Source organism: Pelophylax lessonae (assembly GCF_965119305.1).
Source record: "Pelophylax lessonae genome assembly, chromosome: 8".
Lineage (NCBI taxonomy): Eukaryota > Metazoa > Chordata > Amphibia > Anura > Ranidae > Pelophylax > Pelophylax lessonae.
Window position 1 is genome coordinate 162,645,444 of NC_138775.1, and position 23,801 is coordinate 162,669,244.

Consider the following 23,801-nt stretch of genomic DNA (forward strand, 5'->3'; position numbering starts at 1 on the left):
TACAGCATTACTGCCTGGCTCACTTACCTGTAGCGGCTAGTCATGTGTTTCTGGTAAGTTCTCTGTGTTAATGGTGGAGGATTGTTAAAACACAATATTACCAGTGTATTGTTTGCTGTTTGAAGAAAGAACACACGGAGACACCTGTATGAGAGCACTTTATGGGACACTTTGAATGGATTGAGAAAGAACAGGTGCACTTGATCACTGTATATATGGACACTTCATTTGTTTATGTGTGTAACATTTGAATTTTTTTGACACAAGCGCTGTATATAGAGTATTGCAATTAGTAGAGATTAGCTATTTGGCACAGCAGCTGTTGTGGTTGATGAAGCTGCACTGTTTGTACAGTTCACCTTTATTTTTGCTTTTTAGTCTTCTTTTTTGGCTTTGGTTTTTCCTAAATGCTGGTATATAATATCAAGTAAGAGTGACACCATTGCAGGTACTATGGCAGATTTGGGGACATGTACATAACCGGAGATCATAGTTTATAGATTAAACATAGTGCCTTGTAATGCTAATAGATATTGAAGAGAATAAAGTCCTGTAAATGTCACATAAGTAGTAATTTAACTCCTATGGGGCATATGTCTAAGGGACTCAAAGAAACTTTCAGCTCAATGGATAAGGCATAATAGTGCTGAGCAGGAAGGTTCTAAGTACTTTGCAATGTTACTCCTGATGTGTTACTCGAATATTCTAAGGTAGATAACCTATAGAGAACATATATAATTAAATGTATAGCTCTAATTGAATAAACAGTGCACAAAAAGGATTTAAATGTAAACCCCTCACCTTAGAAATGGTGTAAGTTTAGCTCACAGAAAAGGGAACAAACAAGCCATCCACTATATGCAAGGTACTGCCACAAATCTTCAAATAATCACTAATGCTTGGAATCGACTATCTAATAAGGGGGAGCTAAAGCTCCCAGCAGCTTATGTCTAGACAAGAAACCAAAAAGGACCAAATCCTTCAATATGAGGCCTAATAACAACCAGTACTCATACCAGCATATCCAGAGCAGTCATCATTATAACACATACATATTAGACATATCACTGCACAGTGTACTCCTGAAAACCGGCTGACGCTGCCAACAAGTGTGCCGTCGTAGGTCCCCTCTCTTTCACTCCCTTCTGTACTTGAATAGCACATGCTCTGTCCATCCCTATTTACGGTCATCTACATGCTGCTTTCTATCTGACGCCCTAGTACTTTATCAGTTCACACTTTGTTATATATTTCCACGTCAGTCACCTGGTTACTCAGCTTTGTTTACTTCTCCCAATGTTCTATGGTCTGCTGCTCCTTCTCTCTTCCCTTTTTCTTCCTGCCAGATTTCCACTTCAGTCACCTTGTGCCGTGCTTTGTTTACCTCTCCCAATGTTCTATGGTCAGCTGCTGCTTCTTTCTACCCTTCACTCCACTGCCATTCCACCTCCTTTTTCCTCCCTCTGTCCTCTGTAATGCATATTAGAGTGGGGATTCAGCTGCCATTCCACCTCCTCTTTCTTCCCCTTGTCCTCTTTAATGCATATTAGAGTGGGGAATCACTCAAAGGCTAAAAACATTTCAGCCTAAATTAAGCCATCCAGTAATGGACTCGTGTTTGCTAGTACCTGGAAAAAAAAAAAAAAAGATTTATTATGTTTTTTTATATTTCATTTTGTTGTAACGAGGTCTCAATTACTGAAATAATATTACTGTGTCTTGCAAACACCACATAATCATTAAACCAAATTCGTCTTTAGTTGATAGAAGCCATTTCTGCTAGTGAGCAACCACAAATGAAACAAGGGGCTCTAGAAAAAGGAATCAATGACCAACATATAAGGGATGAGTCTTCTGCACAACTGCAGAAAAAAGATGATTCTTTAGACCAAAGACATCAAAGTCATCAAAGTCAACAGCCAGTAAAGGAACTTGTGGAAGAGAGCCCTCCTGGATCCCAGGATCAACGGGAAGATTCTATAAAAGACAAAGAACCTCTTGATAAAATATCACATATTCAGCAAGATGTCTCTGGTAGTCATGCAGAAATTAAAGAAAATCAGTTACCAGATGGGAAGACATCAGAGAACATAGTAAGTGCCTTCATCTGACTTATATATTTGCAGTTATGTATATTCTGCAGGAAGGATTTCTGTCTTAGGCTACATTTACACCTGAGCATTGCAATTTTCAGACATTTTATTTAGGGTATTTTGGAGCGTTTTTGTTCGCATATACAAGCATTTTACATTTTTATTCAAGCCTCGTGCTTTTTTTTTTTTTTTTTTTAGCCAATGGAAAGCACGGGAGGGAACATCAGTTCTTACAGGCTCAAAAATGCCTAAAATACACCTGCAAAAACTTCTGAAAAAACTCTCACGTGCTCGATTTGGGCATTTTTAGGTGTTCCCATTTAAGTCTCATAGACCGAAATGGTCGAATCTGCTTCCAAAGTAACTTCTGTAGGTTTTTGAGCTTCAGTCATTGAGCTGCAGGCTCTTGAGTGCTTATATGTGGATTTTGGATGTTGAGTATTTTGGTACTTCGAGCTAAAAAATGCTTAGGTATATGGGGCCTGGCAGACTGGTAAATCTCTCCCCAAGAATGACAGCTAGTGAAAGAGCTTCTGTTTTTTTCTTTAACATGATTGCAGATCCATTGTGACTTTTCCCCTGATTTAGGCTACCCTGAGTGGTACGGTAGGGCAGGGCACAGTCTCATTGTAAGAATACCCATGCAACATGGATTCAAACACTTTTTATACAGAGCTAGTCAATATCTTTGTTATACATACAGCTAAATTCATTAATTAAGAACCTATCTTAAAAATCTTCATATGTTTACAAGTATGTATTTTATTAAGAAGTTAAAACTTTTACTAAATCATATAGTAAAAGGTTATTAATAAATGTTGACTATACTAGACTTTTTTATTCATATATACATATATTGTTTTCCATGCCAAATACAGTGTGATTTTCCACTTTCTGTCTCCTACAGTGATCATAGGGGGGTTTATCGTTTGGCACCTTGTCCATATTTTATTCTTCTCAATGAATACAATGTTCTATGATTGGACAAGGGTAGATCATGACATTCATCTGCCTCTCCTCTCTACTTTGTCCAATCACAAAAACACCTTGTATACATTGAAAATAATACAAGACGTTTTCTAATATTACAAGACGTTTTCTGATACAATACGTTTTCTAAATGGAGAAAGTGCCAGGCTATTGACCCCCCTATTGTCACTGTAGGAGATAGGAAGTTGTAGCAGTTGGTCCTATTTAGCTTTTAAATATTGTTTTCTTTCTGGAAGTCTACTCGAATTGTGATTCCTAATTGTACACCACATGTTTGTTGGGCAATAAAGTGCATAACACTACACACAGAATGGTATATACCCAGCATTATTGTTGGGGGGGGGGGGTGTTAAATATTAATCCTTTTGCTGCCACATGTACACAAATGCAGCCTCACTAAATAAAGGGAAGTGCAGCGCTATGACCAAGAATAAATCAGTCCGAACTCAGTCCTTTTAGTAAGGTCCAGCTGATTGGTCCTATGGAGTGCCACCACCTCCAAAAAGTGTCCCCAATCACACTGCCGGTTACCGTCTGGCTGACAATATGCAGAGCTCTCCTAAATTCCACCGAGGCTCATCTGGGTCTCCTCTTCCCCACTTAGCACTACCAGGGTGAGATGGTATGTCCAGATAGCCAAGTACACAGGGTGAAATTATCATAAATCGTCCCCAAGAATAAGAAAGATGCTCATAGTGTAGTATTTTAAGCAATAGTCTAAATTTATTAGTACAATATACCAAAAACACTCACAAAGATAAAAGATAGTGTCAACTTATCTGCATCGGTGCGTGTTGATCGGTTTCTAACCCAAAAGATGGCCGCTGCATCCTTGGCCTGATGACGTCACACGTCCCAGTACATGCCCGACGCGGCGTTTTGTCAACAGATGAACACTAAAGTGGTTCTTCTGCCGTGAGGCCACATAAATGTGTGCATTTTTATGCTGGTGTATGTAAAAAAATAAAGGAGAAATAGCTAGATCAAGGTTTGATCTAGGTTAGAGTCAGGGTCAGTATATTTAAGTTAGGATTAAAAAAAAAAAAAAAAAAATTTTAATTAGTGTCAGTGACAGTGTGTTTTTAGGTAGGATAAAACAAGCAAAATGCACACTATTGTTTCAGGGCAGTATTTCGGGTACAAACTGCAAATAACATATACATACGTGGTATGGCTGCAATCATTAGAAGTAGAAGAATTTTTTGCTTTGTTCTTTGGTGGTAGGTTATGATGGTTGGGACAATTTTTTTTTTTTTTTTTTTTATGGTAAAAAAAAATTCGATATCAGTTACGATTTACCACCACATGAAAGCCCAATTTGTCCTGGAAAAAAAAAAAAAAAAGAAAACGGTATAAAGCTGGTCGTAGGTGGTCTGAATCTCGGCCAGGTCAGCAGGGACCAGCCGTGATTTGAACTTTACGGGCAGGCTGATCAACTTTGGTACAGGTAACCTGTCAGATTTTTCATTTGATTATTGCCAGTGGCTATAGCCGCTAGCAATAAATCACTGTGTGTTTTCCCAGCAGGGATGACCCCTCCTGCAAAAAGCTCCATAGGAGGGATTCTTCCATCAATACTGACTGTGTTGATGGGGGAATTAAGCAATTGTCTTTCTTGCAACCCATGGAAAAAGAAAAGCACATGATCTATGGCCAGCTCAGAAACAAAAGCGGGCAAAAAGCAGCGAAGGACGACACCATTGCCATGCTTTATATATAGCACTTATGTGTCAAACCAATTCAAATGTTTATATATGTAAACAAATGAAGTGTCCATATATACAGTGATCAAGTGCTCCTGTTCTTTCTCAATCCATTTAATAAAGTGTCCATACATGTCTCTGTGTGTTCTTTCTTCAAATACCAAACAATACAATGGTGATATTGTGTTTTAATAATCCTCCACCACCAACACAGAGAACTTACCAAAAACACCTGACTACCCACTACAGTCCTTTCACAGAAAAACTCCATGCCATATGGAGGAGGGAATAAGAGAAAACCATCATTGCATAAAATCCTTTTAAAACACTTTATTTTAAAATCGCTCAAATTACTCCCAATGTACAGTGCTACTCCTGGCACTATGGTATAGGTGCATGGGTGTTTAGCAGTACTCGGGTACCTGCTCTATGGATATGCATACTGAGCGGTCCCTTTTTGCTCTCCAGGTTTATACAGCATTACTGCCTGGCTCGCTTACCTGTAGCGGCTAGTCATGTGTTTCTGGTACGTTCTCTGTGTTAATGGTGGAGGATTGTTAAAACCCAATATTACCAGTGTGTTGTTTGGTGTTTGAAGAAAGAACACACGGAGACACCTGTATGAGAGCACTCTATGGACACTTTGAATGGATTGAGAAAGAACAGGTGCACTTGATCACTGTATATATGGACACTTCATTTGTTTATCTATATAACATTTGAATTTGTTTGACACAAGCGCTGTATATAGAGTATTGCAATTAGTAGAGATTGGCTATTTGGCACAGCAGCTGTTGTGGTTGATGAAGCTGCACTGTTTGTACAGTTCACCTTTATTTTTGCTTTTTATTCTTCTTTTTTGCTTTGGTTTTTCCTAAATGCTGGTATATAATATCAAGTAAGGGCGACACCATTGCAGGTACTATGGCAGATTTGGGGACATGTACATAACCGGGGATCATAGTTTATAGATTAAACATAGTGCCTTGTAATGCTAATAGATATTGAAGAGAATAAAGTCCTGTAAATGTCACATAAGTAGTAATTTAACTCCTATGGGGCATATGTTTAAGGGACACAAAGAAACTTTCAGCTCAATGGATAAGGCATAATAGTGCTGAGAAGGAAGGTTCTAGTACTTTGCAATGTTACTCCTGATGCGTTACATAATTTTTCTAAGGTAGATAACCTATAGAGAACATGTGTATATATATATAAATAAATGTATTAGGGATGCACCGAAATGAAAATTCTGGGCTGAAACCGAAAATGCAGGATGCCCTTGGCCGAAAACCGAAAATGACTTTTTTCCCCCAAATCATTTTAAAATAGATAGAACAGGGGCATACACCAAAAACAGGCAGGCGTACACTTGTAGCTGCCACCCTGTCGCAGTATAGTGGTTAATTTAAATACCAATGGTATTTGTATTATGCAGCATGAGGGGGTTAATGTATTGCCACTGCTGGTCACTGATGCATTAGTGACCGACCAGTGGCAGTTAATTAACACTGGTTGCACTGCTACTGGTTGCACTAATGCAGCACAAAGGGGTTAATTAACTGCCACTGGTCGGTCACTAATTCATCAGTGACCAGCAGTGGCAATACATTAACCCCCTCATGCTGCATAATACTAATACCAATGGTAAGCTCACCTCAGTGTCCCCCCCCCCCCTGCCTCAGCGTCCCCCCCGCCTCAGCGCCGTCACCCCCCCCCCCCCCCCACCCCCTGTCTCAGCGTCCCTCACAATCCCAATGCAATCTCCTTACTCTTAGCTCCAGTCCTCCGGTGTTCTTCCTTTCAAAAGACCCGCCTCTGGCCAGCGGCCCGCCTCCCGGTGATGTCACTACAACTACGATCTGTGCATGAATGAACTAACACACCAGGCAGGCGGGCGAGCGACCGCTAATAGCTGTAACTATGTGAGCGCTTCACTTCCCTGTCAGAGGAGATACATGCCTGACAGGGAAGTGAAGCGTTTACATAGTTTTAGCTATTAGCGGCCGCTCGCCCGCCCGGTGTGTTAATTCATTCATGCACAATTCGCAGTAGTAGTGACATCACCGGGAGGCGGGCCGCCGGCCAGAGGCGGTTTTTTTTAAACCTGCGCTGCGCCCGCGGCGGCCATCTTTGGTATCGGCATATTTAACCCATTTTCTGCCGAAATGAAATAAGCCCATTTTCAGCCGAAAATTTCAGTGGCCGAAATTTCGGTGCATCACTAAAATGTACATTTTAATCCTTTCTGTGGACTGTTTATTCAATTAGAGTTATACATTTAACTCTAATGAATAAACAGAATAGGGAACAAACAAGCCATCCACTATATGCAAGGTACTGCCACAAATCTTCAAATCACTAATGCTTGGAACCGACTATCTAATAAGGGGGAGCTAAAGCTCCCAGCAGCTTATGTCTAGACAAGAAACCAAAAGACCGAATCCTTCAGTACGTGGCCTAAAAACAACCAGTACTCATACCAGCATATCCAGAGCAGGCATCATTCTAACACATACATAATAGACACAGCACTGCAAAGTCTCCCGCACAGTGTACTCCTGAAAACCGGCTGACGCTGCCAACAAGTGAGCTGTCGTAGGTCCCCTCTCTTTCACTCCCTTCTGTACTTGAATAGCACATGCTCTGTCCCTCCCTATTTATGGTCATCTACATGCTGCTTTCTATCTGACGCCCTAGTACTTTTATTATTTCACACTTTGTTCTATATTTCCACGTCAGTCACCTGGTTACTCAGCTTTGTTTACTTCTCCCAATGTTCTATGGTCTGCTGCTCCTTCTCTCTACCTTTTTCTTCCTGCCAGATTTCCACTTCAGTCACCTTGTGCTGTGCTTTGTTTACCTCTCCTAATGTTCTATGGTCAGCTGCTGCTTCTTTCTACCCTTCACTCCCTGCCATGAACAACTTCCACTCTTCTCTATGCCCCCTAGTCCATGTTCAGCTGCCATTCCACCTCCTCTTTCTTCCCTCTGTCCTCTGTAATGCATATTAGAGTGGGGATTCAGCTGCCATTCCACCTCCTCTTTCTTCCCTCTGTCCTCTTTAATGCATATTAGAGTGGGGAATCACTCAAAGGCTAAAAACAATTCAGCCTAAATTAGGGATGCACCAACATGACTTTTTTGGACCCGATACCGATATCTGGCGTTGTGAAATCGCCGATACCGGAACCAATCCGGAGCTACACACAAAGCAAGCGGCTGCAGTACAGAGCAAAGCCGCTGCTTCATGTGTACGGCTCCTCCATTCACAGGCGGAGTGCATCTGATATCACTCCGCCTGTGAGCCGAACCTATACAGGAAGTAGCAGCTTCCATCCCATACTACTACTGCACCTAGTAAGGGATGGCTGAGCCGTTACCAAGCAAAAACCGGATCTGCCTGTGGATCGGTCAATGTTACCGATCCCCGATCCATCTAAAATGGCCATATCGGCGCCGATATCCGATCCGAATATCGGATCGGTGCATCCCTAGCCTAAATTAAGCCATCCATGAATGGGCTCATGTTTGCTAGTACATGGAAAAAAGATTTATTGTTATGTTTTTATATTTCATTTTGTTGTAACGAGGTCTCAATTACTGAAATAATATTACTGTGTCTTGCAAACACCACATAACCATTAAACCAAATTTGTCTTTAGTTGATAGAATCCATTTCTGCTAGTGAGCAACCACAAAGGAAACAAGTGGCTCTAGAAAAAGGAATCAATGGCCAACATATAAGGGATGAGTCTTCTGCACAACTTCAGAAGAAAGATGATTCTTTAGACCAGAGACATCAAAGTCAACAGCCAGTGAAGGAACTTGTGGAAGAGAGCCCTCCTGGATCCCAGGATCAGCGGGAAGAATCTATAAAAGACAATGAACCTCTTGATAAAATATCACATATTCAGCAAGATTTCTCTGGTAGTCATGCGGAAATTAAAGAAAATCAATTACCAGATGGGAAGACATTAGAGAACATAGTAAGTGCCTTCATCTGGCTTATATATTTGCAGTTATGTATATTCTGCATTAAGGATTTCTGTCTTAGGCTACATTTACACCTTTCAGGCATTTTATTTAGGGTATTTTGGAGCGTTTTCGTTCGCATATACAAGCATTTTACATTTTTATTCAAGAAGCCTCGTGCCTTTTTTTTTTGCCAATGGAAAGCACAGAAGGAGACACCGGTTCTTACAGGCTCAAAAATGCCTAAAGTACACCTGCAAAAACTTCTGGAAAAAATTCTCACAAGTGCTCGATTTGGGCATTTTCAGGTGTTCCCATTTAAGTCTCATAGACAAAAATGGTCAAACCTGCTTCAAAAGTAACTCCTGTAGGTTTTTGAGCTTCAGTCATTGAGCTACAGGCTCTTGAGTGCTTATATGTGGATTTTGGATGTTGAGTATTTTGGCACTTCGCGCTAAAAAATGCTTAGGTATGAATGGAGCCTGGCAGACTGGTAAATCCCTTACCAAGAATGACAGCTAGTGAAAAAGCTTCTGTTTTTCTTTAACATGATTGCAGATCCATTGTGACTTTTCCCCTGATTTAGGCTACCCTGAGTAGTATGGCAGGGCAGGGCACAGTACAGTCTCATTGTAAGAATACCCATACAACATGGATTCAAACACTTTTTATACAGAGCTAGTCAATATCTTTGTTATACATAGAGCTAAATTTATTATTTAAGAACAGATCTTAAAAATCTTCATATGTTTACAAGTATGTATTTTAGTTAAAACTTTTACTAAATCAAATAGTAAAAGGTTATTAAAAAATGTTGACTATACTAGACTTTTGTTTTATTTTTTATTTATATATACATATATTGTATTCCATGCCAAATACAGTGTGATTTTCCAGTATTGCGATGGCTTTCTGTCTCCTACAGTGATCATAGGGGGGTTTATCGTTTGGCACCTTGTCCATATTTTGTTCTTTTCAATGAATACAATGTTCTATGATTGGACAAGGGTAGATCATGACATTCATCCTCCTCTCCTCTCTACTTTGTGCAATCACAAAAACACCTTGTATACATTAAAAATAATACAAGACATTTTCTAAATGGAGAAAGTGCCAGGCGATTGACCCCCCTATTGTCACTGTAGGAGATGGGAAGTTGTAGCAGTTGGTCAGTTTAGCTTTTAAATATTGTTTTCTTTCTGGAGGTCTACTCGAATTGTGATTCCTAATTGTACACCACATGTTTGTTGGGCAAAAAGTGCATAACACTACACACAGAATGGTATATACCCAGCATTATTGTGGGGGGGGGGGGGTTAAATATTAACCCTTTTGCTGCCACATGTACACAAATGCAGCCTCACTAAATAAAGGGCAGTGCAGTGCAATTAACAAGAATAAATCAGTCCGAACTCAGTCCTTTTAGTAAGGTCCAGCTGATTGGTCCTATGGAGTGCCACCACCACCAAAAAGTGTCCCTAATCACACTGCCGCTTACCGTCCAGCTGACGATATGCAGAGCTCTCCTAAATTCCACCAAGGCTCATCTGGGTCTCCTCTTCCCCACTTGGCACTACCAGGGTGAGATGGTATGTCCAGATAGCCAAGTACTCGGGGTGAAATAATCATAAATCGTCCCCAAGAATAAGAAAGATGATCATAGTGTAGTATTTTAAGCAATAGCCCAAATTTATTAGTACAATATATCAAAAACACTCACAAAGATAAAAGATAGTGTCAGCTTATCTGCATCGGTGCGTGTTGATCAGTTTCTAACCCAAAAGATGGGTCCTTGGCACGATGACGTCACACGTCCCAGTACCCGCCCGACGCGGCGTTTCGTCAACAGATGAACACTTAAGTGGTTCCTCTGCCGTGAGTGTGTTTTTAGGTAGGATAAAAAAGCAAAATGCACGCTATTGTTTCGGATCAGCAGGGACCAGCCGTGATTTAAACAATTTATGGGCAGGCTGATTGTACCCCAGGTAATCAACTTTGGTACAGCCAACCTGTCGGATTTTTCATTTGATTATTGCCAGTGGCTGTAGCCACTAGCAATAAATCACTGTGTGTTTTCCCAGCAGGGATGACCCCCCCTGCAAAAAGCTCCATAGGAGGGATTCTTCCATCAACACGGACTGTGTTGATGGGGGAATTAAGCAATTGTCTTTCCTGCAACCCATGGAAAAAGAAAATCACATGATCTATAGCCAGCTTAATTCACTTGGATACACAAAGTAGTTGCGATGATATGTATAGATTTCATAACACGTCAGAGTTGAAAAATTGTGTTCAGGCATCTGTTTTACTCTTATCATGAGGGAGTAAAGTATATTACTCTTACGTCCTCCGACAGTCGCCGCCTCTTCATATTCGTCACTAATGGGGTTATTGACCTTTGCTCCGTAGGAGTAGCTAGGCAACAGAATATATTAATATCAAAGCTTTTAGCATATACCACCCCCAGGGGGTGGTCCCCTCAGTCAATACCTCCCTGCTTCCTGCATTTCCAACTCAGTTTCTAATGCCTAGCTCAGGAGTAGGCTGGCTGTTCCTGTGCTGGGGCTCTTAGTCTCAGCTTCTTTTCTCTTTTTGATTTTATTTGGAGTTTTTTTCTCTTTCTTTTACTTAGCTGTTTATTTCAGCGTTAGTTAGCTTCTTCTGATGAAGATGATCGTGCAGTCTCAGATGATCGCGCGGGACTGGGTCTCAGTCTGGCCACCCTGGTTCCCAGGGCTCAGGGCCAGGGGCTTCCCAGCCTGCCATCGAGCGTTCAGCTTAGGTTTTACCCTGGCACATTCAACGACCCATCCCTGTTCGCTGCAGGGATGCTATCGGTGAGGTGGCTACCTCACTGGACGCCATTGCGGTTTCGCACCGCAGTTCCACTGCGTCATGCTTGCGACACTCCCTGTCCTCAGTGCAGCGGTTTGGTCGCTGGAGCAGGCTCCCCACGCCATCCGGACTGGTAAGTGTAACTCTATGTTTGGACTTGTCTATTTGGGTGTCAGTCTGGGACTGTGTGACCCTGCATGTCTGTGTGGCTGCTGTGCTCCCTGTCAGTTCATGTGTGGACCTGCTGCCTGTGTGTGGGCTGTGAAGGGGGGGGCTCTCCCGCTCTGCTGGGTGTCAGCAGGAGGCAGTCAGATTTTGGGCATGCTGTGCGGCGATCGCTGCGGCGACCCGCCATTTTTTTGCGGCAAAATCATGGTGGCCGGGCCTGTGTGGTAATGCACAGCGTTTTGGCGCCAAACGCCGCCATTTTGGCAGCGATCAATCAGGCCACATGTCGGCGCCATTTTCTATTTGCCCATAGAATCCTCAGCCGAGCGGCCATGTTTGTGTAGCCTTGCATAGGCTTCATAGGGGCGGTCAGTCTTGCATCACTTCCTTTTGCTCTGGGACAGCGATCGGTGGCAGCAGCCTGTGTGATCTCTCCAGGTTTTTATCTTCCCTTTTTTACCTGTATTCCTTGCCCAGTTTCTTGTCCCTGTAGGGGTCGGTGTATTCAGTGGGTGCGGTGGGCTACGCTCGCCGCGATCTTAAAGGGGCAGTTCCCCTTTTTTCCTAATATTGCTGGGGCATGGATTCTCAGGAATGCAAGTTTCCTCCCACCTTGGTGGGGGGCCAAGGGGCTGCTGCTTCCCCCGAGGGGGCTGATCTGGCCACTATTGTGGCAAACTTAGCTGCTCAAATGCAGATGCTGGTGGCTGATCGATCCGCAAAACGGCCCAGAGTGTCTATTTCCTCTGATTCAGAGGGCGATGGGGCTGCTATGGCTGGAGTGCCCTTCTCAGGGTCTCACTCATCTCTAGACCTTGTGGGGTCTGAAGGGGAGGCTGAGGTGGAAGGGGTTGATAATTCTCCCCCTGGCTCGTCTGAAGAGCTTGCACTCATGGATGAGTTGGTTGCTTCTATCAAGCAAACGCTGCATTTACAGGATGAACCATGTCCTCCAGTTTTGATGTCCTCTTATGGGATGCAAAGAAAGCGCAAAACATTGCAGGTTTTTCCTTGCTCTACGGAATTTCAGCGCGCTGTTGATGAGCAATGGCGCAATTTAAAGAAACCTTTCGCTGTGCCGAGTAGGTTCAAGCTGCGTTATCCATTTACTCCCGCCACTGATGAGCGTTGGTGCGTGCCGCCTCAAGTAGATCACGCGGTGGCGATTTTGAATAAATCCACTGCGATTCCTGCTGAGGATACCCCGGTGTTCCGGGACCCTACGGACAGGAGATTGGAGTCTCTGGCCTGTCATTCTTATACGGTTGCTGGTTCTATGCTGAAGCCTATTTTTGCTTCCATTATGGCAGCCCAAGCCATTGCGGATTGGACGCAGGTGCTCAGGCGCACCCTGGTGGCTGACTCTGCCCCGCCGACAACTTTGGCTATGGTGGATCAAATTCATCAGGGTGTCATGTATTTGTGTGATGCGGACTTAGATATTGTCCCTTTGGCTGCGCGTCTTTCTAGTGTGGCGGTCTTGAACCGTCGCCTGATATGGCTGAAATGTTGGTCTGTTGACCAGTCTTCCGCAAGACTTTGGCTAATTTGCCCTACGCGGGATCTCGCCTTTTTGGCGAATCTTTGGATACTCTGATAAAGGGTATTTCTGGGGGTAAGAGCACTCTCTTGCCCCAAACTCACAAGACTAAGTTTGTTCGTGGTAAGAAGAATACCTCTTTTAGGCCCTCTCAGGGGTCCTTTCGGTCGCACTATAAGGGCAAGCCCTTCAAGGGCCAAGGCTCCCAGAAGAAGCCGTGGACGGGTAAGCAGAAGTCCGGCCAGTCCGGGTCCGCTACCCATAACAATGCGGCCTGAAGGGACGCCCTCACCCGGTTCTGGGGTGGGGGGACGTTTGCTCGGTTTTCTTCAACCCTGGCTGGACCGCATTCGGGACAGATGGGTTCAGGAAATCGTTCGATCTGGATACAAGATCGAGTTTCTCTCTCGGCCGGCGGGCAGATTTTTCCCCTCAAACCTTCAGCTGACTCCGGAGCGCTTGCAGGATCTGCACCTGGCGGTGCGGGACCTGCGGGCCCAGGGAGTGGTGGTTCCGGTGCCTCATCGGGACAGATTTCGGGGGTTCTGCTCCAATCTGTTCACTGTGCCCAGAAAGGAGGGCAAGGTACGTCTGATTCTGGACTTAAAAGCTCTGAACTGCTTTGTGCGGGTTCGCAAGTTCCGCATGGAATCCCTGCGATCAGTGGTGGCTGCCCTGGTTCCGGGGGAATTCATGGCCTCCATCGACTTGAAGGATGCATACCTTCACATCCCCATTTTCGAGGGTCACCAGAGGTACCTTCGATTTGCCATTGCGGAGGATCATTATCAATTCGTGGCGTTGCCCTTTGGTCTCGCTTCGGCTCCGCGGGTTTTCACCAAGGTGCTTGCGCCGGTTCTGGCCTTATTGAGGGCCCAGGGCATTTCTGTCCTGGGGTATCTGGACGATATCCTGATTCGGTCCGCGACCAGTCAGGGCCTGGTGAACGACCTGTCCATCACAATGCAGACTCTGCAGGAATTCGGGTGGACGATAAATTTTCCGAAGTCAACGTTGTGTCCGTCGGTTCGTCTTCCCTACCTGGGGATGATTCTGGACTCTGTTCAAGCGAAGGTCTTCCTGCCGGAAGACAAGCTTCGGACACTTCAGTGCGAAGTCAGGTCCCTCAGGGACAATCAGTGCTCGTCCCTCCGGACGTGTATGAGGTGTCTGGGATTGATGGTTTCGGCCTTCGAGGCGATTCCCTTCGCCCAGTTTCACACACGGGAGCTTCAGGTGGAGGTCCTGGCCAAGTGGGACGGGCGTCCGCAATCTCTGGATCTGCGGCTGTCGTTGAGCCGTCTCACCCGCAGGGGTCTTTTGTGGTGGCTTCGGTCCCCAGCGGTGTCGGGGGGCAAGTCCTTTCGTCCTTTGTCGTGGACGGTGATCACCATGGATGCCAGCCTGTCGGGCTGGGGTGGTGTTCTGGGCGTTCTGTCCGCCCAGGGTACTTGGTCGAAGGAGGAATCCTCCCTTCCGATCAACATTCTGGAATTGCGAGCGATAAATCTCTGTCTACTGCGTTGGACGGACAGGCTTCAGGGCCGTCCAGTTCGGGTACAGAAAGACAATGCCACAGCGGTGGCCTACATCAACCACCAAGGGGGCACCAGGAGTGCCCGAGCGGCGTGGGAAGTAGCCGACATTCTGTCTTGGACCGAGACGCACGTCCCGGCGATATCTGCAGTTCACATTCCGGGGGTGGAGAACTGGCAGGCGGATTATCTGAGCCGCCAGACCCTGGACCAGGGGGAATGGTCCCTTCACCCGGATGTCATCCAGATGTTGTGCGCGAAGTGGGGGTCCCCAGATGTGGACCTGTTCGCGTCTCGTCTAAACAACAAGGTGGAAAGGTTCGTGGCAAGGACGCGCGATCCTCGGGCAGACGCCTCAGACGCGTTAGTGGCGCCCTGGCATCAGTATCGCCTGATGTATGCCTTTCCACCGATTCAGCTGCTGTCCAGGCTCCGTCGCAGGTTGGCCTCGGAACCGCGCACGGTGATTCTGGTGGCACTGGACTGGCCTCGCCGGTCTTGGTACGCAGACCTCGTGAATCTGGCGGTCGACGCTCCGTGGCGTCTGCCACTTCGAGAAGATCTCCTGTCTCAAGGACCGATATTCCATCCTGCTTTACAGTCGCTGGCTTTAACGGCCTGGCTGTTGAAGGCCAGGTCCTGAAGGATAGGGGTCTTTCCCCTGAGGTCATTCCCACTTTGATCAAGGCTAGGAAGGCCTCTTCGGGGAAGATTTACTACCGTACTTGGAAGGCTTACTTTGCCTGGTGTGAGTCCAGGGGGTATTCCCCTCGCTCGTACTCGGTGTCGAGAGTGTTGGCTTTCCTTCAAACGGGCGTGGACCAGCGTTTGGCGTTGGCCACGATTAAGGGTCAGATTTCTGCGCTGGCCGTTCTCTTTCAACGCCCTGTGGCGTCTAACTCTTTGGTTAGCACCTTTGTTCAAGGGGTGCGACATTTGGTCCCTCCTAGGAGGGAGCCTTTGCATCCATGGGATTTGAACCTTGTTCTGTCCGTGTTGCAACATACTCATTTTGAAAAGATTAGGGAGATCGTGTTGTCTTTGTTGTCCAAGAAGGTTGCCTTCTTGGTGGCGATCACTTCGGCTCGCAGAGTGTCGGAGCTGGCGGCCTTGTCCTGCAAATCTCCGTATTTGGTGAGTCACTTGGATAAGGTGGTCTTGCGACCTAACCCGTCTTTTCTTCCGAAGAGGATCTCGGAATTTCACCTCAATGAGGATATTGTTCTGCCTTCGCTTTGCGCGAAGCCTAAGCATCCAAAGGAGGTGGCGTTGCATTCCTTGGATGTTGTTAGGGTGATCAGGGTTTACCTGTCATCGACTAAATCCTTTCGCAAGTCGGATTCTCTCTTTGTTCTTCCTGAGGGACCTCGGAAGGGCATGGCGGCGTCGGCTGTGACCATCGCCAAATGGATCAGACAGACGATTGTGCAAGCCTATGCTTTGAAGGGGAAGGTTCCTCCTTTTCCTGTGAAGGCGCACTCTACCAGGTCTCTGAGTACGTCTTGGGCCTATCATCATCAGGCTTCTGTGGCCCAGGTGTGTAAGGCGGCGACTTGGTCGCCCGTTTTACACCTTCTCAAAATTTTACAAAGTGGATTTTCAGGCATTTGCAGATGCTTCTTTTGGCCGTAAAGTTCTTAGTGCGGCAGTGCCTTAGGGTCCCTTGTTTGGGCCCTTGGCTGTTGGGGTGTTTTTACCCCTAGGTTACTTGTTCTTTCCTGGGTTGTTGCTCCTGTTGAGCAAGTTTTCCTGTTGCCCGGTTGGTTCTCTTACTTTGGTAAGGTTCTTTTCTCTGATGTGGGTACTGCGTTGCTTTAGGCGCGGCTGTTTTTTCCCACCCCTCATGTCTACACTGCTATGGGACGTCCCCATTAGTGACGAATATGAAGAGGCGGCGACTGTCGGAGGACGTAAGAGAAAACTGAATTTTTGTAAAATCTTACCTGTAAAATTCCTTTCTCTGAGTCCTCCGACAGTCGCCGCCCCCGCCCCTCTTTTGGGGTTTGTTTATGTACTCTACTGCTATGCTACTGAAACTGAGTTGGAAATGCAGGAAGCAGGGAGGTATTGACTGAGGGGACCACCCCCTGGGGGTGGGATATGCTAAAAGCTTTGATATTATATATTCTGTTGCCTAGCTACTCCTACGGAGCAAAGGTCAATAACCCCATTAGTGACGAATATGAAGAGGGGGGCGACTGTCGGAGGACTCAGAGAAAGGAATTTTACAGGTAAGATTTTACAAAAATTCCATTTTTCTTCTTACTTAGTAAAACAAATGGCAGCTTTTAAAACTAAGATAAAAAATAGAAACTCTATAGCACAAACAGAGGGTAGGCAAGAATCGCCCTCAAAAAGCCATAAATGTCTGCCTTGAGGAAAAATCCAGGTGTAGCAAAGTCCACGTAAGTGATGGCTGCAGCCCTTCTTACCAGGTTATGGGATCTCCTATGTACATTAAAACTACAAACAGAAGGCGCCACCATCTAAGTGTATCAATTTATTAGAAATTCTGGGTAAAACAAAGGGTTTAAAAGCATTCACAGAGGTAGAAAGAAACAGGCATGTCATCGATCATAATTCGCTGGTCAGCCTTTGGAAGCAGGGGGTCAGGAAGAAGCTTGTGAGAGCCTATGATTACCCCACTGTAGGTTACATGGAGTGTGGTTACTTGCAGGGGCTCCACTGAACTTGGCAGTAGCAGGCAAGGGGATCCCCAGACTGGAGCCATAACCACTCTGGAACACAAGCCAGCTCTGGGACCGGAACCGGAAGGACGTCAGGACGTAGTGACGTCACAAATTTGGTGACATGTTTCGGAATGGACATGCTCCTTTTCTCAAACCAAAGAATAGGGAAATTCTTCTAAAATGGGGTAATCAGAGGCTCACACAAGCTTCTTTCTTCACCCCCTGCTTCCTGAGGCTGACCAGTGAATTAGGACTGATGACATGCCTATTGCTACCACTGAGAGTGCATTTTAGCCATTTGTTCCACATATGGTTTTTAATAAATTGAGACACTTAGATGGCAGCACCTTCTGTTTGTAGCTTTTAAAACTACCTTTGCTAGACTTCAGTTAACCGCTTAAAGACCTTGGGAGTAGGAGATATATTCTAAATAAAAACTTAAGCAAACTTAACTTTTTAAAGTGTATCTGATGCCCGTTTTTTCTGAACATTTTCTCCTGTCTGGATTCTTGCTCATACCTGGCTATGCTCCTGCCTTTATGACTTTTGGGGCCCTTTCTGGATCAGTACCCTAGGCACGCCACTGGGACCATGCATGAGCCTTGCTTAAGAGATGGAAGATGCAGGGCCAGCCTGAAATGTCTTTGTGCACTGGTTCCTGCGTTAGACGCCCCACCTTGGCACATTAGCAACACAGGGAATGCTATACAATTCCAGGGCAGTGGCAATGTATGAAGGTAAGATCCAGTCTCTGAAGACCACTTCAGAGGTATGCCCTTCTGGAGTGAGTGAAACTACTGGTTGGTAATGGGCCTGTTTTTCTTTTTATATCTTTTTTCCTATTTTGTGTCCCCTGGCTATCACTCTCCTGCCAATGTCGGTGTATTTGGGACTAGCTCTATTATAATTGTGTATACACGGTCTGTGCAGCACTGTCAAGGAGAGGGAGGGGCCCTGTGGAGCAGATTTTTATATTGCAGCCTTTGTGCAGGGAGTTGCTTTTTTAGCGCCTTCTAGATGCTATCTATGGTGATTCCCTTGGATCTCGATCTGGTACTTGCAGCTCTTGAAAAGCCCCCCATCAAACCTGTAAGGGATGTCCCTTTAGCCAAGCTCACTTGCAAGGTAGTTTTTCTTGTTGTCATCAATTCTTCTAGGTGAGTATCAGCAAGTTGGCCGCATTGTTTTGTTAGGAACCTTTCCTGTTGTTATCCAAGCTTGTCCTGTCCTGTTAAGGCCCACTCCACTAAGACTGTCTGTGGTAGTTTCTTGGACTTTTCAGCATTAGGCATCTGTTTTGCAGATTTGTAAGCCTGCCACCTGGTCCTCGGCTCACACATTATCTAAGTTTTACTAGGTGAATGTTCAGACCTGAATGCCCGCTTTGGTCATAAGGTGCTACAAGCAGGTGTCTAGTTGGGGTCATATACTCTTGTTTTTTTTGTGGGCCTGTTGCAAGTCCCAGTCATCAACAACTAAGCCTGTGACCTGCACTATATGATCAAGAAAATGTTTTTGAAAAAAAACTGGAAACCTGTAAACACTGGATTTTTTGCTACTCTTACCCTTTATCTTACATTCATTGACGGACACAGCCTTTCTTCTTAATCTTGACCAAACAGGGCTTTATAGCCGAGTAGGACACTAGGCAGAAAAGAACTCTTCACTTCCTAGGGTCAGTCCTCACCGGTATAAAACTCCCTCTCTGCTATAGGTGGGTAGATGGCTGGCAGTAGGGTGCATGAGGTGCAGGGCTCGATCTGGTGTGTGTTTCAGTCATGAGCTGGGGATGTCTTGGGCTACTTTTTTTCCGGGGCTGTGCAGAGATGTTCCACTGGGCGGTCCGGCTGCCTGACAGTTTAGGTCGTGGCTTTGTGACCTGCTGAGCAGGCTGTGGCCATTTTGATTTTGGGCATTCGCCCATTCTTTGCTCTCACTCTGCATGGGAGCCTGGCACCACTTTTGCGGGGAGGGGTCAATTCACTAAGAGTTAAATAACAGCAATTAAAATGCGGTAAAATAAATGCGGCAAATCAGCTGTGAAAGTTCAATTCACTAAGAATTTAGCGTTCAATAACGAATGCGTATTTTTCAATTGTTCGGTAACTACCGCATTTTCTCATGCGGTAATTTATCGCACGCGTAGGTGGATAAGGGTTGTTTAAAGTAATTTCCTTTTATAACCTTTAACATTTTAACATGTTTAATTTTCTTTTTCAAAAAACAATTTTTTAATCTAACATTTTTTACAGTAATCTGTTTTTGGAGCCACTAAAATTTGAACTACCTTTTCAAATGTATGTCTCCTGATGTTAAGCTGTGTTGCGCTCCTTTACTAAATCCATCATGCCATACATTCGTAAAAATGTGTTTTTTGTAAATGTATGGCCTACTAGAGCTGTTGAAAGGGCTCTCTTCTAGATTGTTCTATGTTTTTGACCCAATTCTGTGCTGTTGCCTATGTTTATGTTGTGGAAACAAAAGAAAACTTGACTATATTTTTTTTTTATCATTTTTTTAAAACCTTTTTATTTATTTTTCATGTTCCTATCCAAGTTTAACTTGTAATGGTGTAACCAAAAGTATTGCAGTGGCCACTTCAAGAGGTCACTTCTAGCTGGTGTAATTGTCATGATTTGCATACTCCATTGTTGCACTTTTGTATTCTTGATGTTGAATTTCAGCCGATGTTTGCATTTAACTTGCACTCAACGTCATCCCATTTTGATTTAATAAAAAAAAAAAAAATGCTTGTGTACTTCTGATGTATTATGCTCCACTGCTGGTGGAATAGTGTCAACTTTCTGTGGGTCCTCATTGGGTGGAATTAGACCCCTCAGGGTAGTATTGCACCCCTTTCTGTGGGTGGAATAGTACGCCCTCCTGTGGGTGGAATTAGGCCCCTTTCTGTGGGTTGAATTAGGCTCTCGTGGGTGGAATGCCCATTTCTGTGGGTTGGAATAGGCCCTTTTTTCTGGTACGGCACTGGCTACCGCCACCAAAAGGGTGGTGTAAATATCCCACTTTTTTTTTTTTAGTTCATTTTTCATTTGTGAATTGGACTTAACAGATTACTGCATGTTTTTTTTTTTTTTTTGTGATCTGTACCAACAAATTTTTATTTATTTTTTTAGTTTATCGCAAAATCATTTTTTTGTTTTTAAATGAATTGGACTTAATTTACAGCATGCGTTAATTTATGCAAATGAGTAACATGATACCCTTACTGCATGCGGTAAAGCTTAGTGAATTGACCCGCTTGTCCTTTCTTCCTTGTGTCCTCAGCCTTCGCACCCTAGTAATGTGGCTTTGCACTCCTTGGTCATGGTCTGAGCAGTTTATTTTAAAGCTGAGGAGTGTAATGTGCTTGGGTTCCTTGCAGAGCATGGGGGTTTTGTGGAAAATGTCCCTAAAGGTATACTAACCCTTTAACGTGTGTATATGTAAGCCCTAACCATTAATTTCTCTTTTTTTATTCCCTTTTGGTCTGCTAAGTATACCATTGAAACTTCTTAGTTTTATCCGTCCAATGAGTGAAAAAATGCCTGTTGATTGTGCCAGAAATCTTGTGAGCCGTTAAATTCCTGTGCTGTCTGAGATGGGACTGAGGCCTGTGTTTTTGTATTGCTTCAAAAATGAGTCAGGCAGGGCTTCGTAATTCAGAGCCAAAAACTGTGCATGTATTGCATAACCGTACCAAATGGGTTTTTTTTTTTTTTTTTTTTCTTTTTACATGTGATTTAAGTTATGACATAGTATTCACCAAATAGGTCCATAGTGAAAATTTAAATATTGTACATGTATAAAAAAAAACTAATAGAGATGCTTGGGTGCTGAAACTTTTATAGTTGCTTTGTTTTATGTCCTCTAGACGAAGTTAGTGTTTCCCTTTATATAACCAAGACAACGGCACACTGGTAATGAAATTGTTAGCCCGGCTCATGTGTTTGATCTGCACGGGGCTTGAACTAGAATTCCAGCCTAATGCTAACCCCCCTCCCCCCCCCCCCCCCCCTCTACTGATGCAGGGGAGAGTTCGAGCTTGCAGGGTCAGGTGACCAGACCAGAGCAAATTAAAAATCAGTAAGTATACACAGCTTTTTTTTTTTTTTTTTTTTTTTAATACATAGGTTAGGCAGGATAGGTAGCAGGAGGAGATAGAAACATTTATAAGCATAGTTCATGTTAGGCTGTGCCATATTGATGACGAAGTGTAGGGATTTTATTGCTAATAATAATGGACTTAGACATGTTTGGATCATACCCACCAGGAAGCCGGTATTGCACATGCACCAATCATAGGTAGGATGTGTATGTGCAGCTGTGGATTGGGAAATGCCTCACTGCCTATGATTGGCGGTGTGCAGTGACTGTTTCCTGGCGGGTACGATTCGAACACGCCTGAGCCTATCCCTAATTACTAAGTTTTCCTTAGTGTGGCTATGCATATTAGACCCTATAACGCATGTCTGCTTTTAGTCAGTTAGAGGAGGTGACATACACCGCATCCTACTACAGCGTGAGGTGTGGTGGATACACAAGCTTAATACAAGAGCACCTAGTGGTATGAACAATAGGATAGACCTAAACCTTTTCTTGAAATAATTGTGAAGTTTATTTAGGGTTAATGTTTTTCTTATTGGATACCTTCCTTGATTTCTGACTGATTTGTTTTGAACACCCCATTTCCCCCCCTGGTGTTATGTATTGATCTTAATTGCAATTAAGTATGCACCTCCCCTAGCTTTAGGAACAGTTGTCACATTATTTAAGTTTGATTTTATTGTACATGTTATGAGGAAGGCGTAAAGCAAAAACGCGTCAGCATCTGTCATGTTGTCACTGCTATCAATACTGGAAAAAATACATTTGCTTGGAAGAAGCTTTTTCGTGTGGCAGCTTTATTCATACAACATGTCTGCTTTTACCCTTTTTCTGTTACTTGCAATGTTTTACATGTAATTAATGTGACCCTAAAATGATTTTTATGAAACAAAGTAACGTAGCTACTTTAGAACAGGTACTGTAAAGTGCCTCCTCCTATCTTGACAACTCCACCCATCTCCCTGCTCTGTTGGTGATGCCTCCTAAAATGCTGTAGAAATTTGGAATTTCTGAAAGTCTCATCGCATTGGGGTCTAGAACATCCCATTTTTTTTCTGACTATGGGGGTTATTTACTAAAGCTGAAGAGTGCAAAACCTGTTGCAATGTTGCATAGACGCCAATCAGCATCCAGTTTTTTTTGACAAACTTAATTGAACAAGCTGAAGTTCGAAGCTGATTGGCTACCATGCACAGCTACACCAGGATTCTGAGTGCTCCAGTTTTAGTACATCTACCCCTGTGTTTTGACCTGAGGATAAGTCACTCATACACCAACCATCTTATTGTGAGAGAGCAGGGGGGGGGGGGGGGGGGAGTATGCAGGTGCCTAAAATTGGGGGTCTTAAGAGGCTTTTTACCAGTGGATCAGGAAAGTCATAATCTAGCTTTTTCACTTGGGTTTATTTTTGTACTGGTTTCAGAATTCTTTTAAATTGTTTTGATTTGCCAATGTCATGCATTGAAAACATTTTTAAATATACATTTTTTAGAGCCAGTGCGCTGGAAAAGTCAAAGTAGAAAAAGAATCTACAGAGGAATCTACAGAAGAAAAGGTCCAGCAGCGGATACAAAGAGATGAACCCCAAGACCATGTCCGAAATTGTCACTTATATGTGGAAGATATATATACAGATCCTGGAAATGAGGAAGAAAATGAGGAAGAGTCAGGGTCTCTCAGTTTTGTGATACTTGAAAAAGAAAAGTTACAAGATGAGATGTCAGAAAACCAAACAGTTGCAACATAAGAGCAAAACACTGTGTGACACCAAAAAGTCAAGATCCAGATATGGTTAAATTGGGGAAAGATTAAATAGCTTGAGCCTTGGACTTTCAGTTCACAGGTCCACTTGCTGAACTATTTGTTCTGTGGCTGTTTCTAACCATAACCTGGAATGTTTCATATTAAAGCGGAACACAAAGGTGCTATAGACCACTGAAACAATTCAAGTGCAATCTCTCTAATTGGAATACAGACATCTGTGTAATACTGACACAAATTCCGACCCATGTCGTGTTTATAGCAGATACTAGATGAAATGATCCAGTTAAAATATCCATCAGATATGTAACATCTGCATTCTGCCCTCCTCCTGGTAACTGATGGGGATTCCTGCTTCTGTGTGATTGATTGGCAGTTGGGCGGTGCACTATTTTTTTTTTTTTTTT

The 23,801-nt window shown here is 44.0% G+C and overlaps 1 protein-coding gene across 4 annotated transcripts in view; it reads left to right on the top strand.

Annotated features, from left to right (window-relative positions):
* CLCC1 (chloride channel CLIC like 1) overlaps positions 1-23,423 on the top strand; it is a 154,663-nt gene extending 131,240 nt beyond the window's left edge. For 3 of the 4 annotated variants that reach the window (XM_082266010.1, XM_082266012.1, XM_082266011.1), the window contains 3 exons: positions 1,761-2,093; positions 8,452-8,775; positions 23,126-23,423. In XM_082266010.1, coding sequence (XP_082122136.1) covers positions 1,761-2,093; positions 8,452-8,775; positions 23,126-23,380 — 912 coding nt within the window. In that variant the 3' untranslated portion in view covers positions 23,381-23,423. The remainder of the gene's footprint in view (positions 1-1,760; positions 2,094-8,451; positions 8,776-23,125) is intronic. The other variant, XM_082266013.1, reaches the window with a different exon arrangement.
* The last annotated feature ends 378 nt before the right edge of the window (positions 23,424-23,801 follow it).